The sequence below is a fragment of the Choloepus didactylus genome, chromosome 20, assembly GCF_015220235.1.
Source record: "Choloepus didactylus isolate mChoDid1 chromosome 20, mChoDid1.pri, whole genome shotgun sequence".
NCBI classification, from domain to species: domain Eukaryota; kingdom Metazoa; phylum Chordata; class Mammalia; order Pilosa; family Megalonychidae; genus Choloepus; species Choloepus didactylus.
Window position 1 is genome coordinate 8,324,821 of NC_051326.1, and position 22,584 is coordinate 8,347,404.

Below are 22,584 nucleotides of genomic sequence, written 5' to 3' on the forward strand. Positions count from 1 at the left end.
GACTGGTCACGGCCCGGCCAGCACAGCAAGAAGCAAGGTGTCAGAGCCCACGTGGCTACTTTATATTAAAGTTTATTACATTTGGAAAACCTACTGTACAGGGAAAAACCCATTGGATTAAGTACAGTTTTGCCAAAAGCAAAAGACTATCCCTCTTTGGAAAACATTCCTGATTTCCAGCCCCGGGTGGGGCCACAGGAGCGAACTGAAGGCAAACCTGGTCCTTTGCCAAGGAGCTCAGTGCTGGGGGGTCCCGAGACCCTCGTGTCCAGTTCCAGGAGGATGTGTCCCACGGAGATGGCTCCAAAGGAAGGAATTCCAGGCACTGGCCGCAGAAGACTCCGGACTCACAGCCACTGGCCCCCCACCCCAGTAGTCCTCCTCCCCAGACTCCAGCCCGGGGCCCCCAGGACCCCCAGCTTCACTGCAGCTCCGGCCCCAGCCATGGGCACGAGTTCACAGACAGGGGCCTGGCCACTTGAGACAGGGTGGCCCCAGGACAGTGCATGGTAGCTAGACCCCCGATGGGGGTCATGGGATGTTTCGTACCCTGTCGTGCACGTGAGCGACAAGCTCAGGCAATGCACAAACGAAGCCTAATGTCGGCTTCGGGATTTGGTGATCCTAGTTTAAAACCAAACGAAAGAGTCCTCTTAACCCTGATGCTTTCTCCTGACTGTAGATTAGGGGATACCAGATCAACTAACTTACCTGGGAAAGAACCAAGTCTACTGGGATATGAACAAAGAAACTATAGGAAACGTGCAAAATCAGTTGATAAATGAGACCTCCCCACGAAACGGTGAATTCAGGTAGAGCCCTGACGCCTCTCCCCTGCACCCCAAAGCCCCTGGTCCCCACTGGTAAGTGCTGTAGGCATGTCAGCCAGAAGCCAGAAGCCCCCCACCAGGGCCCCCGGCCACAGGGGGCCATCCAGGTCCCAAGCAGTGCGGAGCCGGGCTGGGGAGGGGCTGCTCCCGTTTGCAGAAACTGAGTCAGAATGGCGAGATGCCAGGTTCTAGCTGTGGTGGAAAGTTCACCAGCAGGAAACTCCCTGCACCCCAAGTCTTTGGGCAGAGGTCAGAGAAGCAGAGCGGCCCCCCACCCCACCCCAGGCCTCGGGGGGCCGGGGGCAGGCTGGGGAGGCTGAGCTTGCAGTTCTCCTTGGAGGAGCGAGCGGGGTCTGGAGTGGCTGCCCCGTCAGGCATAGAACTCCTCCTGCTTGCTGGGCTTCTGGTAGGCGCCGCCGTTGGCTTGTTTCGGCTCCTCCAGGGAGTAGCTCCCCTCGTCCTTCTTCTTCATCCGGTACAGCATGAAGCCCACCAAGCACACGGCAAAGATGAGCCCCACGACGCCGCCGGCGATGACCCCTAGGGCAGGCGGACAGGGCCCAGCTCGGCTCAGCTCCCCCCCGGGCAGCCCCGCACCCGGGTAAGGACAGCGAGTGAGCCCCCCACCTCACCTCCCCACCCACCGACCAGAAGGGAAACTGACCTCCCAGGACCTCTTTCCTGTCCAGGAGGCCCTGGGAGGCCCCCGGGCTCCCCGGCTCCTCGGGTTGCTGGCTCCGAGGCCCAGGCTCCACGGCATCCATGCTCTCCTCGGATGTTTCGAAGATGAAGTCCTGGGGGAGGCAGACGGAACCAGGCTGGGGGTGGGAGGCCCTGCCCGCTGCTGCACCCAGCTCCGCTCGCAAACCCAGAGGCAGCTCCTGCCTGGCGATGGCCCCAGCCACCCACGTGGACCCACCCACCACCTGCACCCATGCCCCCCTCCACGGCTCACTGACCCGGCTGCACACATCAGGGGATAAAAATCACATGTTTTTAATACTAAAATAACCAGGTCTACTTTTGTATAACGTGTGACCTGACCTTGATGTGAGCTTTTACCCTTGCAGCGGGGGCGCCTGCATTTGGGAAACCCCTCTTTTCATGATCTTTAAGGGCTTTTTGGCTCTGGTCACACATTCAGACTGTCCTGCCCCAGGCGTAGGGGTGAGTAGTGGAGACTATGATGTACTCCAGGGTACAGGAGCCTGGGCTCCCTTTATGACTATGCCAGGCCCCCACCCCACCCTCAGGCCACCCGGTGTCCCCAGAGAGACAGCGGACAGCAGTGGACAGCACCCACCTGCTCCCCGGAGCCCTCTTCTGCTGGGAACGGACTGGAGGCTCCGTCCTCCATGGCAAGAACCTGCAGGTCGAGCCGGCTGGGCTCTGTGGGCGCCAAGGTCTCGGGGTGCTCAGGCTGTGTGTCCCTGTGGGGACGGGTGGTGGTGGGTGCCTGAGCTGTGGTGGCTCTGGCTGTTGAGCCCTGGGGGGTGGCTGGGTGCTGTGTGGGCCCCCTGGGGGGGTGGGTGGTCTCCTTCTCCTTGGCAGTGAGGTCAGGCTCTGCCTCTGCCAGGACCACCGCGTGCTCCTCCACGGGCCCCTCTACAGCTGTCGGGGTGGAGGTGGGGGCAGCGTCGGTGCCGGTGGGCTCCGGAGCCTTGGGCGTGGTTGTCAGGAGCCATGGGTCCTTCCAGGTAGAGGGGGTCTGATGCGACAGGGTGATATCTTGCAAGGCACCTGCAGAGCCAGAGCAGAGCTTGTCGGGTGGGGGAGGCCCAGAGCAACCACACAAGCCAAGCTCGGGCTGCCCAGCGGGCAGGAGGGATGTGTCCACCCTGCATGAGGACCCAGGGCCCTAACCCCAAGCCAGCAAGGCTGCAAACCCTTCCCTCCATGAGAAGCTGTGCAGTGGAACTGGCTGAGGCTAAGCTCAACTTTGGATACAGGCAAGGAAAGTGGCTCTTTGCCACTGCAAGTGCCTGAGACAGCCCGGTCCCTGCAGCTACAAGAAGGAGCCTTTTCTAGAACCACTGACATCGCTCCCTGGTGGGCTCCTTGGGGGCACAACGCCTCACCCAGGAAACACACTTCTCTAGCCCCCTCCCCGTCACACCTGCCCCCTCCCAGAAGGGCCTAAGCTCCTAGAGCAGAGGCCTATAGCCTACCTTCCAGCTCTCGGGCCACTGTTCCCACCAGACAGCCTGACCCTCCCGTCTCCCAAGGCCTCACTCAGGGGCTGCTTCCTCCAGGGGGCTTCCCTGACCACACCCCCCCCCCATGGTTTCTCTCCCCCGGAAAAGGGGAAACAGGGAAGATAAGGGAACATTTATTGACAGTCCCCAACCCACAAGTCTCTGTGCAAATTTATAAGGCCCAGGTGTCATTCCCATTTCACAGATGAAAAAGAGAGGCTCAGAGAAATCAGATAACCTTCAGTGAGTAAAGAAGAGACCATGCACCTGCCTCTGTCTGCAGCAGCCCCCCAGGGCCTCCCGAGCCCAGAGTGCACTGCACGCCCTGCGTGTTTTCTGCGTGACCAGGTGCACGCTCAGTAAAATGCCCCGACCACAGCCTGGCCGCGGTGGCTGCCTTCTGAGCTCACCTGCACCTGAACCGGAGAAGTCAGAGTCATCCCCAGAGCTGTCCTGATCTTCGGGGGGCACATTTGTGGTCACGATTTGCTGGAAAAGGATGAGAAAAGGGTGTAAGTGGAGGCTTGAGTGGGGCCCTGTTGTTTCTTGGCCCCCATCCCTGTGCTCTCACCCCCAGGCAGGAGGTTCTCTGAGTGGCCTTCCAGGAGCTCTCAGTTCCGGGCAGCCCTTCTGTCCCTCAGCATACCCCCTGCTGCTGCCCCGGGTGCTGGAGTGCAGGGACACTCAAGAGGCTCAGCCTGGGGAGGGAGTCCCAGGCATTTTAGAAGGGCAGTGAGAAGCAACCATTCCTGGGAACTTAGGTAAGGAGCGGGTCTCGTGAGCTTAGCCCAGGGAGCCTCAGGGCCCTCGCACAACAGAAGGGCTTTCAGGAGCCCCCCAGGAAGAATCCCACAACGACCTGGGTGTGGAGAGGCAGCTTCTCCATGTGCTGAGCACCAGGTATGGGGGGCAGGGGCGGCACAGCGGTGAGCTGTGTGCTGGGGCAAGTGTCCCCACACCAGGCCAGGCTCCTCACCCGCACCCGGCTGTGACCAGGCCCTTCAGCTGGAGGATTTTCCTCCATGGAGGAGGAAGGACATGGCATACATCAGGCCAGGGACAAACCAAGGCTGCTTTTGGAGGGGCGCTGCCTGGAGGAGCCAGCCATGGCTGAGGGCCTGGGCTGGGCCCTGTGTGCCGGGAATGTGCCACCGGCCCAGCTCCAAGAGGCTGCAGGTGCCAGGGTGCATTTCCCCAGCTCCGGGACGGTCCAGGCCGGCAGGATGGGGGAATGGGGCCAGCAAGGAGCAGAACACACAGCACACAGCGGAGCAGACCCGGCCAAACCAGAGCAGAGGGTCAGGGCCATAGGCCACCAGTGCCGGCTCCTCGGTGGCAGGTGGGCAAAGAAGGGACAGAGATGATACTGCCACTCAGCCATGGGACTCGGATCCAAATGGCCCCATGGCACAGACTGTGTTACGAGGGCCCCAGGGTCAGGGGCCGAAACAGAGAAGGAGCCGAGAAGCAGGAGCGCAACACCCAGCACGTGGCCTTCAGAGGCCAACCTGAGCTTGGCCACTGGCTTGCTGGGTAGCCTCAGTCTCCCCATCTGTGCAATGGGGGCGACACTAACATCTACACCCCAGAACTGGGGCAAAAAGTAAATGAGGCCATGCACGTGGAGAACCTCACAGAGCCTGGCCTGGGGTAAGAGCCACCAACAGAGGCTGTTGCTCCTGGACGGGAGCAAAAGCTTTGGGGCCCACAGCAGCCTCGGACACTGGCAGGCCTGGCCGGAGGGCGGGTGGGATGGAGGAGAGGAGGGTTTCAGGAGAAGCGGGTCCATGCGGGACTGCACAGACTTGTCCGGTGAGCTGTTGCCCCTGCACCTGGGCTCCAGGGGAACCAGCCCGGAGGCCTCCTTGGGTGGAGCAGAGCGGGGTGGGGGCAGCAGGCCAAACCTGGCCCCCCAGGCAGCCTTGGTGCAGAGCTGGACTGGGTCAGAGGGCAGCATCCGACACGTGTTGAAACCGCGAGGCTGGAAATAACACCGAGCTTCCTTTGAAAGCACGAAACCAGAATCGCACCCCCACCCTGCCCAAGAGAAGGGTCTTGGGCCCAGAGGAGCTTGTCTGAGCCCCCACAGCCCCTCCACAGCAAGAAGAGCATATCCCACATGCCACATGCCCTCCTCACGTGGTGGGGCCTCCACGGAGCTGGGAAGCCGCCCCCAGCCTCCTCCAGGCCTCTTCAGATGGAGACAACACCCAGCAGGCGGGCCCCAGAGCACAAGCGCCCCATCCCCCCTTCTGCCCCCACCTCCCACCCCAACATATGCGGCCGGCGGGGGGAGGGCAACCCACTCGGGACCGGCCCCACTCACCGAGGCCACTGCTGCACCCCCACCCATCGCCTCTGCCCAGCCCTCACTCCCGAGGGGCCCCTTTCCCTCCCTTCAAGAAAGTGTTCAGGGTGGCAGAATGGGGCTCCAGCCAGATGTGCAAGCACCACATCCAGAAGCAGCACCGAAATCACAGCGGGAGCTGGGTCGTCAAGTGCAGACCCCACAATACAGGAGAGGTGACGGTGCCCTGGGGCCAGGACCACCTGGGGGGCAGCGATGACACCCGGCCTCTCACCTGCACAGCAGAACCCGCGGGCTCAGCTTTCCCAAGAGAGCTGATAAGGCTCCGGTCTGCCCAGGCCCTAAAAACAATTTGTTCCCTTAACTCCACTCAGCTTATCCCGCTGACATCTTGTTTACACAACAAGCTCTTGAGCAAATGTTGTCTCCACTGCAACCACCTCCCCAGGCCGCAGGGGCCTCTCCCCTCTATGAGCTCAGGCCCTAGTGAGGGCTGAGGCCGTGGTGACGCCCCCAGGCCCCCTCCAGCATTAACCTCCTGCGATAATATCGGATAATGTGGGATGATGAAAACGTGAGACTTTGGCTCCAGGGGAAGAAATTAGTTGTAACTGCCAAGTTTGGGGTGCCAGCAGACGTGGGAGCTTCTGGCAAGACGTCCAGGGGCTGACAGTGTCCAGCTTTGGGTGGGGACATCCTCCGAGGGTCCCCGGGGAGGCCGGCTCAGCCCAGAGCCCACTTCAGGCTGTCTCAGGGGAGCGGTAGCAAGCAAAGCCCGTGCCTTCAAAAAGGGCCCTTTAACCTCGCCAGTCCCAGGAAAGTCGGCTTTTTCATACAAGAAATCAAAAACCTTGCGGAAAGTAAGATCTAGACTTGCACGCACTCGGTTTACTCGAAGCAAGGGGCCATCTGCTTCTTCCCATCCACGGCCCAGAGCCCAGAAGCCCACTGGTGTGAGAGCCCGAAGTCAGGTTTGGCACGGCTGGGGGGCAGGGGCCACAGGGCAGACGCATGAGTCTGGGGGCAGGGACCAGCCCACCTGCCTCAGCCACACTGACCCCCTGGCACACCCGGGGGCCGCTTGGGAAGGCACAGGCTTGAGTTCCTGGGCCAGGCGTGGGAGGAGCAGGGCTTTCCCTGCGGCTGGAAGGCACTTGCCACCCATGGCCGCCTTGGGGTCCCCCTCCCTGGGTGAGGTCAGCACCATGACCGATAAGGCACGGCCGGGGCAGGGTGAGTGACAGGCCCAAGGCCACTGGCCAGGGAGTGTCTGCAGACTTGCTCGCTCCCCTCACCTGCCACCTCTCCGCCTCGGCCGGCCGGGCCGGGCCTCACCTCCCTGGCAGGCTGCAGGGTTGTGGGACGGGCATTTCATCAAGTAAGAGTCCCCGACCCCAACAGCGCTTCTGTTTGGGATGACGGAGAGATCTGGGTAGTGGGTGGTGGTGGTGCAACGCTGAATGTGATCGACGTCACTGAATTTGTGCTTGGAAGTGGGTAGGATGGGGAAGAGCCTCTTGTATCTGTTATATTACAAATTAAACAATGAACCAAGAGTCCCCGCCCCGCCACAGTGGCAGGGGTCCCAGGATGCTGGTCACACCTGCGGGTCAGGGCGACTTGGGCTGACGGCGTCCGTCAGCCCCTCCCAGAGGAGGCCTGGAGACCGGTGGAAGAAGCTGGCTGAGAAGCTTCCGGAAGGCAGCGTCCAGCCCACTCCCACCAGCCCTGGAAGAAAGGGGGCCATGCTCCTGGGCCGTCTCCAATGGAGCGGGGCCCCGTCCTGGCCGAGGCACCCTGGGGCCGAGGGTGGTTTGTGCCGCTGCATCTCTCCAAGGCCTTGGTGGGGCCCGGGGCTTCTAACTGCGCCCCCACCCTCACCCACCCACTGTCAGCCCCCAGGCCCAAAGACTGCAGCTTCCAGCCCGCACCCCGGGTCACTAACAGGTCGCACACGCTGCTCTGCTTGGGTGAAGATAAAAACACACATCCCGTGAAGGGCATGACTGTGTCCGCAGGGTCGCGTGCTTTCCAGCCGACAGATTCTAAAAGTGCAATAGCATTTGAGGGGGCCATGTTTTAATGTTTAACAGGGTCCTCAACTTTAAAAATCTGAGAACTGATGGGCATTCTTATACACTATATAGATAGCACTTTTTAGGTTCTAATGTATTGGCACAACTAGAAGTAAACATCTGAAACTATCAAACTCCAACCCAGTGGCCTTGACTCTTGAAGACGATTGTATAACAATGTAGATTCCAAGGGGTGACAGTGTGATTGTGAAAACCTCATGGATCACACTCCCTTTATCCAGTGTATGGATGGATGAGTAGAAAAATGGGGGCAAAAAATTAAAGGAAAAATAGGGTGGGTGGAAGGGTACGATTTGGGCGTTCCTTTTTCACTATTATATTTTTTTACTCTTATTATCACTTTTTCTGGTACAAGGAAAGTTAAAAAAATAGATTGGGGTGATGAATGAACAACTATACGATGGTAATGTGATCAACTGATTGTATATTTCGGGGGATTGTATGGTGTGTGAATAAATCTTAATAAATAAAAAAAATTTGAGAACCTCCGTCGAGGGGCTCTGGAGAGAAAAGAGCCCCCAGCTCCGACACACGGCGGGTGCCCCACTGCACGGGGCCCCGGGGGGCTGGTCCGGGGCCTGGCCTTGAGCCCCCACGCAGACCAGGAGAGGAGCCCACGCTCACCCCGGTGTCGGCGACGCTGGCAGGGCCTCTGCGAGGGCAGCGGACTTCGGCCCGAGTGGGAAGGAAGTTTGCTTTTCGGTTGGGTGTAATTGAACTGCTGTGATAAAGGCAGCCGTCGGCTCCAGAGGGCGGGAGCCGGACCGAACAAACAAGCCTCTGAGTCACAACACGCAGCGCGCAAGTGAGGATGAAGGGCTGCCCCTTACCGAGGGGCCGGACCACAGGAGGCCTCTCCCCGGCGGCCCCGGGCGGCCTTGGCGCTGAGGGACAGTCGCGCTGGGAGCCTGGAAGGGGGGGTCACGTCGGGGTAAAGACCTCCCTTCACTCACGTCCCTTCAAGATGCCACTCGGGAGCAAGGCCCTGAGGAGGCGTCAAAAGGACTTGCTTGCTTTTTCTAACTCTTCTTCACTTCCCGCCTCCCTGGTCAGAGCCACGGATTAAAACCAAGGCGAATGGCTGACCACCTCCAGACACAGCAGCAGGCACTGGGCTCTGGGCCAAGCCCGCACCCACCCCAAGCCCAGATGCCGAACCGGCGAGGGACGCATCCACACCGTGACCTGCGTCCAGTCCGGGGACTCTCCCGCTTGGGTTCCACACCCGGGCACCATCGCAGAGGCTGACTTGTGGGCCTGGGGTCCTGGGGCACGCAGGCGGGCTGCAGACTGCACTTCGAGAACCAGCCCAGGGCCGGCAGAGCTGGGACCCCCACTTCGGCCCCCTGGCTGCACCCAGCATTCAGAGAGGCACGGAACAGCAGCGGGGCCACGGAACCTGGGAAGGCTCTGGGGCATCCCCTCCTCCACACTCCCCATGTACCATGGAGCCCCCATTTGGAGGGAGGCCTCCAGCTGGAGCTGGGGGAGCCCCGGAACTACCAGAGGCACCTGAGCCCCTTGATTCCAAGCAGTGGCAAAGGCAGGTCATAGTGCAAAGCAAAAACTGTCCTGACACCAGGCTAAGAGTCCTTCCTGCCTGGACCGAAAGGGTGAGCCCCCTAGTTTTGGGCTAAACCCACAGGAGCAAGCAGGAAAGCACAGCTGAAGCAAAGTGGCCGCAGGGTGGACGGCCTCCCTGAGAGGAGACACAGCCTGCAGAGTCCCTGGGGTCCCCCTGGGTACATGTGTGCTGGGCGAGGGTGAGAGAACAGAAAGCTGGGTGAGGGTGGGGAGAGAATGCTGCAGAAACGCCCTGTCCACTCCTGTGCCCACCAAATGCCCCGGTGCCCTGCAGGCCACCTCTCTCTTTCAGCCCTGGCCAAAATGACCTGAGCACACACCAGGGGGGCCCAGCAGGGAAAACCAAAGCGTCTTGGAGCAGGGGTCTCAGGAAACAACCAGATCCTGGGGCCTCTGGGGTGGAAAGAGCCCTCATGGGGGAGGCTGAACCCCAAGGTCAGGGCCCATCTGCTCCCCAATGGCTCTCTGCCTCTTTCTGGACCTGTTCTCCACCTGGGCAAGAGAAGGGGCTTGGATGAATCATCCAGAAACTCCCTTAAGGCTCTGAAAGGCTAAGCTGGGATCTGGGAGTGGCCCCGCTGCCTCATCAGTGAGACCAGGGTGGTGATAAGGGGGACACAGATGAGGAGGCGGGACCCAGGAAGATACGTGGCTCCCTCCTGCCCAGGATTTCAAGGCAGTCTTAGACAAATCACTCCCTCTCCGAAGGTTCGTTTCCTCACTTGGGAACTGGGGAAACCACAACTTGCCAGGACACTGAGGACACTGCTCAACCAGCTTTGGCCTTGAGACTCCCGCACCTCCCTGCTGGAGAGCCCCCTACTCCCCATCCCGGCCCCCCACACTCCCCACCCGCCCTGTCACCGCCCAAAGCCACAAGACAGCATCAGTATTTCCGGCCGACAGGCAGTGATTTATCAGCTCACTCTGGCTCTGGCGAGGTGCAAGTCAAGCCGGGACCTGCCGGTAGGACAGGTGAGGAGTGACGGGCACAGCCTGGGGCAGGAGGGGCCGGGGGGGGCGGGCAGGCCAAGGGGAGGCCCACTTCCGCCTCCTCCCAGGATGTGCCCCACTGAGGGCGTGCCTGGCCTGGGGGAGCCCCCGCCTCCGCCCCCACCCATCAGCACTTCCACTGGGACCTCCTGGGCACACACCACACACCGGCACCCCCCGGCCACACTCAACCCGGCCTCAGCGGCCCCCACCCTGGCCACTCGCTCGGACACAGATGCCACTGCCCGCGGGGGCTCAGGCTCGGCCTCCAAGGCTCCTGCACGGTAGCTTTCCCGTGGTACCAACATCGGGGCTTTTGCAGGTGGGAGAGCCTCCCAGCCCCAGGCCCTTCCCACTGCCCCCCACTGCCAGCTTGGGGCACCCTGGGGGGGCTTGGGCCTGCTGTGGGGCCCCTGTGGGAAAGCCGGGGTGCTGGTTAAGGGAGGGGAGATCTGGCATACCGCTGCTGCCAGGCCTGGTGCCTGAGCCAGGGCAGCGCCACTGCCAGCGGCCCTCTACCCACCCCTCCACGGGCTGGCGCCTGCTCCAGCAGGGCCCGCGTGCCAGGACTAGTCTCGGCACAGGCTCGGCCGAGGGCTGGGCGTGTAACCTGCACGGCGGGAAGACCAGTTCCTCTGCTTTTCCCCACCTGCCGGAACACGGGCTGGGCAGGGCCCACTTTCACTTGGGCACTGAACAACGAGCCTTTGCACCCGGTGCCCCTGCCAGCCAGACAAGGGACGTCATCCCCCAAGACTCGTCAGCCGCCCCCTTTGCAGAGGCCCATGCTGGCCGCGGGGCATGGCCAAGGGAATGTGTTGGGACCCAGTTGGGAACCCTGCCTCAAGTCTGGGCTGTTCTGAACGCAGCTTGTGCCCTCAGAAAAGGCCCTGCCCTGCCTCGGGCTGCCCGGCTGTACAATGGGTCAGCCAAGGTGGTTGCAAGAGGGCTCCCGGTTCAACAACCCAGGCTTCTATTCTCCCCGTGGCACGGGGCAGCCGGGCATAGCAGCCACAGCAGACTGCCCACTCGAGGGACGTGCACTACAAACACGCACTCAGGAAGGGGCACCCACGATGTCAAGCCGGGGGAGAGGCCTGCCCTTAATCAGGGTCCCTCAGGGTCATCCTTCCCCCTCAGCTCCCCGAGGCGGGTTACGGCCAAGGCAGGACGCTGGAGTTCCCCCAAATCAAGTGGTTTTGGAGATAGTAACCCATGGTGGCGGCCAGGGCCGCCTGCTCCCCCACCTTCAGTGACCAGAGGGCACTGGGCCTCCCTTAGCCCTGGACAACTGAGTGAGCCAGCCAAAGCCAGAAGTTCAGGGCAGGATGCCCCAATCAGACACCACCCCTGAGGGCCCTAACACTGCTATGCAGCTCAGCAGTCCCCAGACCCCACGGGGCTTGGGTCTGGCCCCTCTGACATATGGGCTTCTAGAGACACCCTCTCCCTGCTCTGGCTAAATAAAGCATCCTCAAGCTTCACTGAGGCAGAAACTGCAGCTGGGACACACCTGCAGCCAAATGGGTCTCCAGCTGTTTGTGGATGGGGGGATGGGGGGAGACACTCCACTTTATCACCAAAATCTCTCTTATCCATGTCCCTTCAGTTAGTCACAGTATCCCATTTAAAATAAAAATGCTTCTGAGAAGACAGCGGATTGCTAGTCGTTCACACTATAGTATAAATCAGTTACATAAGGGGGGCAGGGGCTAACTCTGAAACTGGGGCACGAGTAGGAGTTAAGGGAGATGGAGAAGGATTATGAAAGAGAGAATGGAAGATGCCAAGGGCAATTTTTTTTTTACCTCTGTCAGAATATGGTCACCAGGCAACCCCACACCCAAGCAAAAAAAGTCTCAATTCTCTTTACTCCCACTTTGAGTCACAGATGTACGTGGTTTCTCTCCCCTCCAGAACAATGTGCTAGCCTGGAAACCTGCCTCTGAGATAAAGCACAGTTCGGGCAGAGCAGGCACTGAGGTCCCTGGAAAGTCTGCACAGGGACACAGGTGGGACAGAGCACCCCGAGGAGGTCCCCTGGGACCAAATGGGGCAAAGCAGCCAGGCCCCTTCACTGCAAGCCCAGCCCCTCCTCAGGACCACCCAGGGTGGCTGAGAGACTTGCAGAGCCCCAAACACTCAGCGCTGAGCTATCCTGGGCCCTGGAGGCATCTGCAAACAGCAGGTGCAGAGGTGGTTGAAAGGGGGCTGAGGGTGCAGGCCCAGTCCTGGGAGCTCAGAGTCACCCCAGAAAAGGGAAGTAGCCACAGCTCCTTGCCCAGGACTCAGGGACAGTCGGAGAGATTGGCGGCTGGAAGGCAGGGTCGGGGGAGAATGTAAAACTCTGGCTTGGGCTGGCCTTGGAAAAAAGAAAACAATGGTAATCGCAGCTAATGCTCATTGAGTATTATACACCAGACACTAGTCTAAGCACTTGACCTGAATTGAATTTTCACAACATCCTTAGAATCTAGTACCACGTCCATCTTACAGATGAGGAAAGTGAGGCACTGGGGATAAATAACTTGCCCAAGGACACACAGATCCTGACGTGGCAGACAGAGGGTTTGAGGCCAGGCAGTTTGGCTCCAGCAGGCAAGCTGCTAACGGGGCCATCAGGTGAAGGTCAGGAGACACGTCCCCTTGGGGAAAAAAAGCCAACATTCCCGCCTTCTGGAAGAGGGCGGGGAAAAGTGCAAAAGGAATGGGGGGACCCGCAGCCTTGCCCGGCCTTGTGGGCATCCACAGAGAATCCAGCTCACCTTCAGGGCGACCTTCAGCCTGGAGGTTCTGGGCACAGGCCACTGTCCCCTACAACCAAGGACCCCCTCGGTGGCCTGAGCCCCCACCCAGGAAAACTGGTGTCTGGGTTTGCCCAGCCTCCTGCCACTGCCCCAGAGCCTCGGGCCGAGGAGAGCAAAGTCTGGCTGGCAGCAAAGGCTCATCTTTCTGAGAAGGGGCAGAAGCCGTGTTTGCAGACCCTGTCATGCCAGCATGGCTGGGGTAAGGCCAGCCGGCCGCTCACACGGAGGACAGCACAAGGGCTGGGCCACCCCACCCCTCCCCAGGCACAGCCACCTGGGCCCCCCACAAGGCTCCCCAACCCGCATCAGTCCCAGAACTCTCCCAAACTGGCTCCTCCAGGCAAGGAAGGGGCTGCCAACAAATCACCTAAAAAATATTTCATTGAATCCTTTCAAAAGCCTCCGAGGCACAATAAGAAAACCCCCATGTTACAGGTGAGGAAACCGAGCCTTAGAGGTGGATAAAGACACCTGCCCAAGGCCACCCAGGGAGGAAGTGATGGAGCCTGGCTAGGATCCAGGTGGGCCGGACTCGGTCCCTGGGTGCTCCAGCCTGGGGTGAGGGGGACGACGTCCACGGGCGGCAGACCCAGGCAATCCGGCTCAGGCCACTGCTGTGATGCAGGGAGGACGGGGTGGTCAGGACCCTCTGATGACCCTGCTCCACAGGGGGTGAGGGGTGAGGGTGAGGGGTCAGGGCGAGGGGCCCTCCCCCAACTCCCAGGACCAGCCCTCCTCAGCCTGCACGGACTCAGCCTCAGGGGCCGGTTTCCTGCTTTCCAACAACCTTCCCACCGCTGCTCAGCCACTGGTCCCTGACGCCTTCAGGTCCCCTGTGGGGGTGCAGGGTGAGGCTGGGGTACGGTCCGCGGACTCCACCCGGCCCGGCCCAGCCTTTGTTCTCTTGGCCCAGCTCATCCCCACGCCCTACCCAGGAAGAGATGCGCTCAGCACTGACGGTGGCACCGCACCCGTGTCCTCGAGGGAAACTGGGGTGACGTCAACCTCGACAACGGTGTCAGAGGCTCCTGAGACACCCCACAGCCTGCGGCCCGGCGAGCCCCAACCTGACCCCCAGGCCCGCCCGGCCGCTCCCTGGAGACAGGACATCCAGGCCCAGTCAGGATGCGGAGAGGCTCCAGGAGCGCAGGGGATGCCTGGCTGCCTTGGGCCCCGGCCACGGTGTGGACACACAACAAGGCCCAGGCCAGGTGAGGCACGGCTCCTGGGGCGTCCGACGTGGCACAGCCGGGGCCAGGGCTTCAAGGACACCCCGAGACCCCCAGAGCTGCAGGGACAAGAGCACCTCAGCCCACCTTCCTGCATCCCAACCCTGGTAAGAGGCCAGGGCCCCTGGGAGAGGCGTGACACTCAGCCTGCCCACCCACCCGGGCCCGGGCCCCAGAAGCCCGCCGCCTCACCTGCTGAGGGGGGCAGATTGCACCCAAAGGGGTCAGGGTGGCCACAGAAAACACCAGGTAGACCCAGGGAGAAAACACCTGAACTCAAGTTAATGTCTTGCTTGTTTTCAGGCTGCTAAATCAAATCCCATACAACGGGTTGACTTAACAACAGGGCTTGGGCGGCTCATGGTCTCAGAGCTGGAAGGCTGGCTCCCTCCAGGGTTGGGACCTGCTCACCCGCCAGCAATCTTCGGGGTCCCCTGGCTTTTCCGTCACATGGCAATGCACATGGCGGCCTCTTCTCCTTTCTCTTCCGGTTCCGTTGACTTCAGCTTCTGGTGACTCCCTTTGGCTTCTCTCTCTGTGGCCTTCTCCATAAAGCTTCCAGTAATAGGATTAAGACCCGTCCTGACTGAGGTGGACCCCACCTTAGCTGAACCCGCCTCATCAGCAGGCCCTATTTACCACGGGTTCACACCCACAGGAATGGATTAAGATTAAGTCTTCCTGGGGTACATGACACCAAACTGCCACAACGTCCCTGGAAGGTTTGTGGCAGAGACTTCTCTTAAGACCTCTGGAGATCAGAGATGGTGCCCAATGTCTCTGGAGCTTCTGCAGCAACCATGGACCCCTGCTGACGATCCCCTGCTCCAGGTGGGAAAGCAGCCATGAATGTTTGGAGTCTAGAAAAATGGCCTTCAGTTGTCACCACCCCCTCTGGTCGCTGCAAAGACTGACTCTCGTCTGGTTCCAGTAGTGGCCCCGACCCTCTTACCATGTTCCTGGACCAGGCGCGGACCCCTGCCCACCTAGGCAGGGCTACATACACTGCAGGTGCCCTGGTCTGGGCTCTGGAGTGGAGCAAGCCAGTTAGGGCTCCTGAATCCCCCAGTGTTCCAGACGGAACTCTCCCTTGAGGGCAGGAGCGGAGATGCCCAGCAACGAGAGGCCAGGCCCACCCAACGGCCTGGCAGTACCTCTGCCTCTCAGCCCCCCATTTCCCAGATGGGGTCACTGAGGCCCGGGGCGGCCCACTTAGCAGTAAAGAGGCAAGGCCAGGGCTCGGAGCCGAGTCTGTGCCCAGCTGTATCCCACCGCCCCCCGCCTGTGGCTGGTCCTGGGTGGGCTCACAGTCGAGGCTGGGGGAGGGGGTGAGTCTCCAGCAGGATCCGTGACCCAGCACCGTGACTCAGCTGATGAGCGCAGCGATAAACACGCCCACCTTCCCCAGCGCCCCAACCTGCCCAGTGCGGCTTCCGTTCCCGCTGACGAGCGGGCCTCGGGCAGGCGCCAGGGCGTGTGCAGCACAGCCATTACCTGGCCCCAGGCCCAGCCCGGCCTTGCCCGGGGCCCTCCGCCGCCTCTGCTTCCTGCAGTGAGCCCTCCGTCCACCTCCTCCAAGCAGCCTGCTCTGCTCTCTGCCTCCAAGGGCACGGGTCCGTCCTAGAGAGGGTCCCTTGGGCAGCTTGCCCTCCCTGAGCCCCCAGAAGGACCTGGAGCCCTTCACGAGTCCCCCAGGGCCACCCTCACCCTTCCCAAGACAAAGACCCTCTGCACCACGTGGCTCTTGGGACTGAAGAACGGAAGGCAGGCCCCTCGTGCAGAGGGGGAAGCAGGCCCCCAGGGGCACTGACCTGCCCAAGTGTACAACGTGCTGGGGGTTAAACTGGAACCAGGAACGGCAGGTGTCCTGGCCGCCCTTCTACGTAGGAGTAATTTCTGCAGACGTCTAAAGTCAAGGTCACAAGCAGTGTCAGAGCAGAAGCTGAAAGGGGAAAAGATGTCAGAAAAGGAGGGTGAGGGGAAGAAAGCTTCCTAGTTTCTAACGGGGCAGGGTGAGGCTACACACAGGTGGGGACCAGCTTCCCCCAAAACTAGGATGTTGCCTAACAAGGAGAGTCCACTGGGGAAAGCCCAGTTGCCCAAAGACCAGCTGTGTTGCAACGCACGCTGTAGACCCACCCACCCCAACACCCCACGGGCGCCCGCGTACACACGGCCTCTCTTGGGGAGCATCCTCAAGATGCTCATGAAGCCATACGCAGAGCGGGGCAGCCAGGAGGGGCTCCGGATGAGGAGAGGGGCAGAGAGGCACGCACGTGGAAGCCTCTGAGTTCATAAACCAACAGCAAACATCACCAAGCCAATGAGCAGGGCCAGCCCCCACCCGACCCCACGGCCCCAAGCCCCAAGATTTCCCCCCACATGCTCCCACTTACCCCAGAGCTTACCACCTCATCCTTGAGGGCCCAGCCACAACCCCTGGCTCCCCAGACACCCACGGCACGACAGGCAGCGAGGACACCAGTCGGAGCCAGCTCAGACCTCCCCTCGCCCAGGCAGCCTCCCTGCCCCACAGCGCTGACCACCAGGCCCCCTCCAGCACCGTCTCCCCACCCACACGGAGGCTTCCCCAGGTAGGCAGAAGCCGTGACGTCCCACAGACGAGTGAGGCCTTCTGGGGGAAGTTGAAGAAAGGGCTTCCAAATCCACCTGTAGTTGCCATGGTGACCCTGAGCCCGAGGGCTGGTCCAGAGGCTACCTCTGGGGCCTCAGTTCTGCGCCTTCACCCCAAACCCGCCTCTAAACACACAAGCCCACTCTCCCTTAGTGCCCACTCGCAGGGAGGTTCCAGAAGGCCACTCCCACCCCAAACCCAACTCGGCTGGAATGGCTCAGAGGAAATGACCCTGTGCCGAATGTGTTCTGGGATAGCCCTCTTTCCAGAGATTTCCTTAATCCCATCCCTTCCCTCCAACACATTTCCACAGGCCCTCAAGGGGGCTTTTACCTGAAGATGCCAAATGGGTAATTTAAAAAGAGCAGGCAATCAGAAAAGAGATGGTTCTGTGAAAGAGTTCTCCTCCGGCTGGACTACCAGGGTTCTGGGGCTAAAACTGACCTACCAGCCCATCCCTGGAGTGGGTGCCCCCGGCCGGGCCTGGCGTTGGAGGGGCCAGGACACGGACCTCAGCACAGGAGCCCAGAGTCCACCTGTGCCATGGTGCCCACCTGCCAGGCTTAAGAAAGGAGCTATTAATCCTGCAAGTGTTTCCCCAGGGCCCAAGATGAAAGACTGGGCATACTGGGTGCTGCCCAGGGGACAAGCACGAGCTGCCAGGCAGACGCGGGGGACCCCGTGACCCCCGTCAGGCCACTTGGCACCAGCCCCGGTTTCCCACATTTCCCACCGGCCTCCTCGGGTCCCACAGTTGTCCCCTGACCGAGGCTTCGGCGAGGGCTCCTGCCCAGCCCTAACCACAACCATCAGTTGCAGCCAACCCCCACCCACGCTGTTACCCAACACTAGGGGTTTGCCTCAAGGCACCGTCCAGCCCAGTCCCACGCCCCCCATTCCGGACGCTCGCACCCTGTGTTTCTCCAGGAGGGAACGACAAACACCCAGTGGGGCCTGGCAGGGTCCCCCCAGGCTTCCCGAGGAGACTTGACAGCCCATCGATTTAGCCCCACCCTGCACACCCCCAATGCTGGTTCTCCCATTTCCCACCCTTGGAGGGCTCACTGCTACAGGCCTCAACTTCCTTGGGCACAAAATGGGGGCAAGGATATATACCATGAAGGTTTGGGGTAAAGACTAACTATAAGAACGTAGGAAAAGCACCTACCATCCAACAGCAGGTGCTCCCCAACAGGTAACCCTAACTACACCAACAGCGAACTTTCCTCTAGCACTTGCATTACAAAGCACTTTCACCCACTCATCATGCAATGCACATGCCAACGACAGAATGAGGACAGGGAGAACAGGTATTAAGCTGTACGCCCGCTTTACTGATGAGGACACCAAGACTTGGATGTAAAGTGACTCACCCGAGATTATGTCGTAAATCAGTGGCAGGGTTGGGACTGGGTCCTGGGGCTCCACGAAGCCACGGCTGCGCTGGTGTGCCAAACAGTGTGGGCGTAAATTACATAGGAAAATGAACTAAAACCCAAGTGAAATATATGGGAAGAGGAGACAGCACCAAAGCTGGGAGTAAAAGCCAAGGGTCCAGAGGGTCCCTGCCCACCAGTTAGCCCAGCGGGGTCCAGGCCACCAGGGATCGGCAAGTCACTCACAACCCAAATGGGGCTGTGGAAGTCGGGACTGGGTTCCCCGGTGCTCCTCCGAGAGAGGCGATGCTGCCCCTGTGTTCCCTGCAGGGTGCCCGGGGTCCCCGACCTTGTTGGCCACTCGGCTCCTCCAAGTACTGGCGGGCAGCGTAAGCTGGACACACCCCGGACCCACAGTGCACCCTGCATCCCTGCGTCACAGGCCAGGACGAGACCCTTCCTTGGAGCCCCCAAGTCTGGTTTCAGAAATAATTCCAGGACATCTGATTGGCTTCTCCAGACTGCTGGAGACAAGCAGCAAATCAGGACTGGACAGAAAAGCTGCTGGCAACACTCAGGGACACAAATGTCCCTTTTGGCTGCCATCAGGCAGAGATGGAAGAGGACAAAGAACAGACCAGAATTCAAAATAAAGCAATCTAGAGGCACGAGCCACAGGAGCAAAATGCTCTTCTGGGCTCAGTGCACCCAGGAGGCAACACCATCACCCAACGGTGATGGCGATTCTGGTGTCTGGCGGAGATTAAATTAAGCTCAGGATGCTTTTGTTGATAAAGGAAGAAATAATATTTCAGAAAGAGTCCTACCCAAAGTAATAATACTTGTGAGGGTGACATGGATTCTTAGCTCACCGACAACCCAGATACCAAGGACATCTCATTTCCAAAGGAATCCAAAATTCTGCTACATGGGAAACTCTATAATCCATTCAGCCCTCTCCTCACTCCTTCCCAGGCCCCTCCCTCGCCCCCTCACTCCTCGGCCCACCAATCGGCCTTAATGAGGTTTCACTGGAAGCCACCAAGAGCTGCAGGTAGGGACCTAAGCCGGCTCCGCCCTCGCAGTGGAGGACAGCCAGGAGTGACGTCACCTCTGGGAGCCGGGGAGGCAGCCAGCGCCGCCCCCACCCTGGCCCCGCCAGGCCGCCGGGAAGTGCCTCTACTAACCCCCATCATTAAGGCAAAAAGGGATTTTTTGCCTTTCAAGAAAGAGAAAGAGAAACACCATGTTACTCTTCCAGAACAAGCCATTTTTCTTCCATGGCCGAAACAAAAGACCACAGGAAACACACACACAGAGGAACCTTTTTAGTCACACCTGCCCTAGTCCCTTGGGAGTGGTTTCAGGCGCCTCCTGTCCCATCGGCCTCCCTCATCCGTTCAAAGTCAGGCGCCCAAGAATGACACCCACTCCACGGGTCCCCAGGAGTTTTCTGACCCACTTCCCTCTGGGGCCAAAAGGCAGCCAGATTATCTGCCACCTGCGAACGCCTCCTGTCCCGTCGGGCAAACCCTACCTGCCTCCTTCCTTCTAGGAAGGGAACAGAGGGGGGTTCCTGGGGAAGCACTTTATGCCCCTACTTTTAACCAAACGGGGACACCCATGGTGGGAGGGAGTGGCCAGGCCTGGGAACAAGAAAACAGAGCACACTATGAAAGAGAAACAGGAGAGCTAAGCCAGAGGCTGACTCAAAAGCTCAGGGCAAGCCCTATCCTCCAGGAGACCTTCCCACACCCGGCTCCAAGGAGCCCCCTCCCCACTCCCTCCCGAGCTCTGCTGCCTCCCGGGCTTGCACTGTTAGTTCTGGGTTTCCAAAACGAGTCAGTTTCTGGGTGAAAAATATTGCCCCAGCCCGCGGCATCTGCCCCTACCCAGCTCACAGAAAAGCTCCCAGGAAACACAGTCCCCCGGGACCCCCAGACCCCGCCAGCCCCCTCAGTGTTAGTGGCGCTCTGGGATGCGTGCTAGGGTGCCATGCTCGCCCAAGCCAGGCAAAGGAGCCACCACTGCCCCTTCGAGTGCTGGCTGGAAACAGGTGGGGCACCCCCTTCAGTGGCCCCCAACTGGGGAGACTGGACCAGGGTGGGGAAGCAAGCAGCCCCCCTCTCATCTCCAGAGTGTGGACGAGGATTCAAGGGGCATGAGTCGTCCTAGAAGCCTCAAGCCTAAGGGGAAAAGGAGAAGAGGGGCCCCACTTTCAGGACCTGAAAGCCAGGAGTGTACTGGAGACGAGCTCAGAAGTCTTATCACCTGGCCACAGCGTCCCCAGACCTGCCCACCCCACCCCCAAGCGTCTGCAATTCTAGAGGAGTCAGGGACCCTTGATTTCAAAAGGCTCCAAGCTAAGCAGTCACCCGGGAAGCAGGGGAGGCACTTTTCAGATCAGCCTCAGAAACAACAGTTCCTACTTCAAGGGAATGAACTGTGAAATGCCCCGAGGCTCTCGCGACTATTATCCTAGAGAGGAAAGGCCAGATGTGCCGCGAGGCTGGTGCAGACCACGCTTTGGGAGCGGAGGCCCCGGGTGCCCACCCCCGAGGCGCGCGCTCCCTCCCTGCCCGCGTGCCTCCCTCTGCCAGAGCGAGGGAAGTCGGGCTGTCCAGGGGTGGCGGCGGGAGACCGCCACTTCCGGGAGGGGAAGGGCCCCTGGCTCCGCGCCTCCCCTCTCCATCCCCGGGGAGGGCCCCAGGGCTCCCGCACCGGGACTGGGGCGCCGGGCGGCCAGCGCTGACACCCGGCGGGGGCCCAGGTCCCAGCCCGCGCCAGGAGCCGGGGTTGGCGGGGCGGCTCCCAGGAAAGGGTTACTGAGGCCGAGAACAAAGCGCCCCGTTGGGGAAGGCGGGCTAGCGGACGGCGGCGGGGGCGCGAGATGGGCTTTCGGGGGTCCGTCGGGCTGCGCCGGGCCCGCCAGGCCCCTCTTGGGAGGGCCCCGACCTCTCGCCCAAGGTGAGTGCCGGAGCCCTGCCCGGAGGCCTCGCCCCAGCCGCGGGCCCGGCTGTCCCTCCTTCCCCAGCCCTCCTGGGCGGGCCGAGGGACCCGCCTTCCCTCCGCGCGGCTTCAGCACAAAGCCGGGGGAGGGGGCCTCTGCTTGCGGGGGGAAGCGCCATTCCCGGGACCACTCGCGTGGCAGCCGGGCCCCCGCCTCCGCCGTGCCAAGCCCGGGAAGGCGCCCCGGCGGGGGGAGCGCAGCTCCCGCAGCCCAGAAGTTGGGTTCCCTCCGGGTCCCTACATTCTCAAGCCAACTTCCCGGGCCTTCCCGCGGCCCAACGGAGAGCCCCAGGGCCCCCTGCCCCCCGTCCCGGTCCCCGGCGCAGCCCGTCCGCGGGTCGGGTTTGAATTCGACTCTGCCGGGCGGGGAGCCGGGGCCGCGATCAGTCCCTCCTCCCGGTTCCTCGCGGCCGCCGCAAGCTGGCGGGCTCCGGAACCGGGACTCGATGCTCACAGGCCCCCCGGCCCGGGCCCGCGCGGGCAGAGGAGAAGCCCCCCGCTCCCCCTCACACGTGCCGCCCGCCACCCGCGCAGCCCGCCGCCACCAGGGCCGCACTCACCGCGAGGGCCGGCGGCGGGCGCAGTGCCAGGGCGCAGAGCCAGAGCCAGAGCGCCGCGCTCCTCATGCTGCCCGGGCCGGCGGCGGGCGCGGGGCTGCGCGGGTCGGGGCTGCGCGCTCGGGGCAACCTGGGCTCCGGCCCGGCCCGGGACCAGGGCGGCGGGGTCGGCTGGCTGGCTCCTGCCCTCCTCGGAGGAGTCCTCTCCGCTCGGCGCCGCTTCCGCCCGCACCTCTCCCGCCGAGCTCCGCCTTATAATAAGCGCACCGGCCCCGGGCCGTGGCCAAACCTGGCCGCCCCCCCACCGGCTCCGCCAGGTCTCGGGGACCAGCCCCGCGGCCCCGCCCCGGCCCCGCCCCTCGTGGCCCCGCCCCCCCCCCGCCCTGCGCGAGGCCGAACCTTCCCGGGGGACCCGGGTGCCCGCCTAGCCCGGCTTCCCGGGTCTCCCTCCGCTCCCGAGGCGGTGGGGCCGGGGCGCACCCCCTTTCCGCCCCTGCCCGGACCACTGAGGCGCAGCCCGGGAGAGGCGGGAGGGGCGGCGGCCGGCCCCGGCCCCACGCGCGAGCCTGCAGCGCCCTCTGGGCGTGGACGCGGGGCGCAGCCAGGTGCGCAGGACGCCCCGCTGCTGGCGGGAAGGCTTTCGGGGGGCGGTGGGGGGCCCTCAGGCTGCCGCAGCCCCTGCGCCGCCCCCGCGCGGCTGCCCACCGGCACTCGCCCTCTCCCGGGAGCACAAAGTGGCGGACTCGCGGGGCCTCCCTTTAAACGGCGGGGCGCGTTCGGGAGGCGCCTGCGAAAAAGAGTCGCGGCGTCTTCCCTCCGAGCCCAGGGAAAAAGGAGCATCTGCCTTGTGCGCCGTGACCGCGGGCTGCAGGCCTGGAGAGCACGGGGTGGACACCTGCTCCTCGTGGTTCCCCGCGGGGCCCCGGACCTCAGGGTTTCCGTCCCCACCTCAGTCCAGGAAGGCT

The 22,584-nt window shown here is 61.8% G+C and overlaps 1 protein-coding gene across 1 annotated transcript; it reads right to left on the reverse strand.

Moving 5' to 3' along the window:
• Nucleotides 1-56: 56 nt before the first annotated feature.
• Nucleotides 57-21,912, reverse strand: SDC1 (syndecan 1). Its single transcript, XM_037813246.1, has 5 exons — nt 21,623-21,912; nt 3,436-3,514; nt 2,134-2,570; nt 1,495-1,624; nt 57-1,370 (listed from the first exon to the last, which is right to left on the reverse strand). Exons 1-5 carry the CDS (start codon nt 21,686-21,688, stop codon nt 1,201-1,203), a joined length of 882 nt encoding a protein of 293 aa, XP_037669174.1. The 5' UTR covers nt 21,689-21,912; the 3' UTR covers nt 57-1,200.
• Between the last annotated feature and the right edge of the window lie 672 nt (nt 21,913-22,584).

Excerpts from the sequence above, each read along its gene's own strand:
- SDC1 (XM_037813246.1), bottom strand. The coding sequence starts at position 21,688 with ATGAGGAGCGCGGCGCTCTGGCTCTGGCTCTGCGCCCTGGCACTGCGC. Across the intron at positions 3,515-21,622 it reads GCCCGCCGCCGGCCCTCGCG|CAAATCGTGACCACAAATGT; the intron begins GTGAGTGCGGCC and ends ATCCTTTTCCAG. Across the intron at positions 2,571-3,435 it reads CTTCTCCGGTTCAGGTGCAG|GTGCCTTGCAAGATATCACC; the intron begins GTGAGCTCAGAA and ends CTGGCTCTGCAG.